The sequence below is a fragment of the Triticum aestivum genome, chromosome 4A (assembly GCF_018294505.1).
Source record: "Triticum aestivum cultivar Chinese Spring chromosome 4A, IWGSC CS RefSeq v2.1, whole genome shotgun sequence".
Lineage (NCBI taxonomy): Eukaryota > Viridiplantae > Streptophyta > Magnoliopsida > Poales > Poaceae > Triticum > Triticum aestivum.
This window is the reverse complement of record NC_057803.1, coordinates 11265330-11268873: the sequence shown is the minus strand read 5'-3', so window position 1 is coordinate 11268873 and position 3544 is coordinate 11265330. Positions and strand designations below refer to the sequence as shown.

The 3544-nt window shown below is 46.4% G+C and overlaps 1 protein-coding gene across 1 annotated transcript; it reads right to left on the bottom strand.

Moving 5' to 3' along the window:
• Positions 1–1905: 1905 nt before the first annotated feature.
• On the bottom strand, positions 1906–2849 carry LOC123084767 (uncharacterized). The gene has a single exon (XM_044506270.1). The coding sequence runs from the start codon at positions 2771–2773 to the stop codon at positions 2222–2224; it is 552 nt and encodes a 183-aa protein (XP_044362205.1). The 5' UTR covers positions 2774–2849; the 3' UTR covers positions 1906–2221.
• Between the last annotated feature and the right edge of the window lie 695 nt (positions 2850–3544).

Genomic DNA, 3544 nt, shown 5'->3' with positions numbered 1-3544 from the left:
GCCAGGTCTCGACAAGGATTGCTCCTTCTAGTTCTCGATTGTTCCAGAAGAAAAACTTTTCTCTTTAAAGTAAAAAAAGTTGGAAACCGCTCGGGAAAAAAATGCGAGTGGAAGGGCTGAAGGTCTTTTTGTAGTTCTCGATTGTGCGAGAAGAATAAGCTTTTCTCTTTAAAGTAAAAGTTGGAAATTGTTCAGGAAAGTAATACCAGTGAAAGTTCAGAAGGTCTTTTTGTAGTTGCAAGAATCGAATGCCAATGGGCGATCACTGGCCGCGGAGGAGCAACTTGAAACAGCTTTCGAATTTTATTAAGTTGAAAACCGACGCGATGCTCTCCGCCTACGTCCGCTTCTTTTTTCAGCTCCTCCTCATCTACAATCCACAGCGATTATTGTACTGTGATTGAACTGAACATGAACTGGGAGAGCCAAACAGAGGGCAGTATATAATAAGAAAAAAAAATATCAATGTCTAACAGTTCTGGTCAGCTCAGACTTTGTCGTCGTGTGCCTGCAAACGTGACAGCGGCATTGATGATAACCTAAAGTCGCCAGTCAGGTGCAGCACCAACACCAAAGTTGACCAAACAAAACACAAACTGTTTCAACGGCAGAAGAAACTCTTGCTTGCAAGTTGCAACTTGCAGCTGGCGGCGGCCCCCTCAACTTGGTACTCAGATTGATTGGTTTACATCTCTGACGTAGAGCACATGTCAAAGCATGGCTAGTTATATACTCGTCTCGTTTCTAAATATAAGTCTGTTTAGAGATTCCAATAAGAGAATATATATGAAGCAAATGAGCGAGACTATACTCTATAATATGTCTATATATATCCATGTGTAGTTTGTATTGAAATCACTAAAAATACTTATATTTAGAAATGAGGGAGTATTTCGAGGGTAATATTGATCGCTTCGTTTTAACGAAGCGAAGTAAAGTTGATTTGCTGCTCGTCGATACTATTTTTGTAACTTAATACAAGACGTTTTTTTTACACTGTCATGGATTGTAAAAACGTTTTAGACGAGTATCTTATTTACAGTTTTTTTTTTGAGTTGTTGATTGTTTGTTGAGATAGGTAAACCTAAGTCTGCATTTGAAAAAAAAGGAAGAAGTTTTTTTTTTGAGACATAAAAGGAAGAAGTGCACACACAGACGAGACGGGTGCTCAACAAGAAAACAGAAGTCCATTTCTCTCTGTGATCACAGTTTTATGGCCCGGCCCATTTATATAATCTCAATGGATGATGACATTCCCATAGCCCACGGCACTTTCCCGTGTATCTGAAATTCTGAACTCAGGGGTTTCAAAAACATTCTGAACGCAGGCACCTCTTTCTCTCATAGAAAGAATGCAGGCACCTCCAAATGATCATCATGAGATGGTCACCAATCCTACTTTTTTCGAACCGGCTTCCCCCCTTTCCGTTACTTTCATAACGGAAATACAATGTCTCAGGAACTGAAACTAGCAGGACTAGGGAAAGAGGAAAAGCAAGTTCAGAGCAACACCAGGAAACCCACTATCTGTGCCTATCATCAGGAACATCAAATCATGGGGCGAAAACCTGTTGTCATCCAAAACCGCACTAGGAGCATCTAATCAAGTATCGCACATATTACAGACGACATCAACAGGCCCAGGGCTAACGCCTGTAGATCACAAAAGGCCTACCAACATGACTCCGGAGACTGAAACAGGGAACGAAGGGCAATGCACGCCTGTTGTCATTCGGCAAGATCTTCAAATCGCAGCCACGTCCTGGTAGCAAAAACGAGATATACGAGACCTGCAGCAGTTTTTTACTCGTACTTCCTACTGCAAACAAGAGTCCTAAATATCTCCAGAAAATGATACTTGAAGTTGTAGTAATTACAGTAGCAAGAATGATCTGAAAACCACAGTAGCAAGATGAACACCAGCTCATATTACTGATCGAGCTTTCTTCAGAATTTCCAGTCTTCACAATGCTCAGCAAACCTACTCAAAACAAGAGTCTTAAATATCAGCAGAAAATGGTACTCGCAGCTGTAGTAACCACAGTAGCAAGGATGATCTAAAAATACAGTAGCAAGATGAAGAACACCAGCTCGTATTCCTGATCGAGCTTCCGTCAGAAGTTCCAGTCTTCACATCACGACTTACAACAGACAAACAACCGAGCAAGAAAAAGGAAAATCTCTCCACGGCTGAACACAGCAGATGCCTTGCTCGCCGCCCTCACCGGGCCACGAGCCCGCCCTCGGCGGCGGCCATTTTGCGGCAGTAGTCGGCGACCTCGCGGAACCTGGGCACGCTCCGGAGGTCGACCTTGGTGCCGTCCTTGAGCGTGATGACGATGTCGCCCCACTCGCCGATGAACCGCGGCACGACCACCACCTCCCTCACCGACGAGTAGGGGAAGTCCGTGCGGTCGTCGCCGGAGAGCCCGGAGATGACGGTCACGCGGCGGGAGGTGAAGCGGTACCGGAGGAGGAGCGCGCGGGACACGGAGGCGAGGGTCAGCGGCAACCACAGCAGGGTCAGGCCGAGGACGAGGTTCGCCGCCAGGTCGCCGTAGTGCGCGCCGCCGTCGAAGAACACCGTCTCGGCCTCGGCGCCGGCGGCGCCGGACGCAGAGGCCCGCGCGACCACGCGGGAGTGGCCTGCTGAGCGTCTGAGGGATGGGTTTGGTCGGAGGGTGGCGTGGGCGGGGAGGTTCGGAGGAGGCAGCGAGCGGAGGAAGGAGGACGCCGCGGCGGAGGCGGTGAGGGCGGACGGCGGAGGCGGCATGGTCGCTGGCGCGTTATCTATGTCTCGTGGTGGTGGTGGAGGGAAGTGCTGTTGGGTTCGCTCGGTTTTCGGTAGTCATTTGTGTGCACTGGGGCGTGATACGTGGACCGACTGGAATCGTGCACGTAGCCTCTGTTAGCCTTCGTTACCAGAGTCATTTGTGTTCACAGGCTAGCGTTTTGCCGTTTCCAAATCGGTATGCACGTGGTTTGTATTATAATCTTTTAGAGTCTGTTTAAGCATATCTAGATGTGTCTCTAGTTATTACACATCTAAATGACTCAATCAAGTACGTATAAAGATTAAAAAAATACTCATATGAATCTTTACGTAAGATCAATGATACCATGGCACAATTAGATGTGCTTTAGCAATACTATAATTTTTATAATTTATATGAATTGGATGTACAATACTTATTACACATCTAGATGTGCTTTAGTAAAACTGTAATCTCTATGATATAAATGAAACACATATTACCATTTCAAAAAGAGTTATTTGTGTGCACGAGGGCGGTTTGCAGCGTTGTTCCGCGAGTTAAGGCTTTTTTCCCATACCATTAATATCACTTCTGCACCAAAGATCAAGGGAAAAGCTTACCTTCAGCCCGCCAACCGCGCAGGCATGTCCGCGGCTCCGTGTCCGTCAGATCCTTTGTTGATCTGATGGACGAGAGCACCCCATGTGTCCATGTGTTTCTGCAACTGAGCCTTTGTTTCAAAAAATAGAGTTTTGTAACTGCCTGGCTTTTTACAACGGCGGTGACTC

Excerpts from the sequence above, each read along its gene's own strand:
- LOC123084767 (XM_044506270.1), bottom strand. The coding sequence starts at position 2,773 with ATGCCGCCTCCGCCGTCCGCCCTCACCGCCTCCGCCGCGGCGTCCTCC.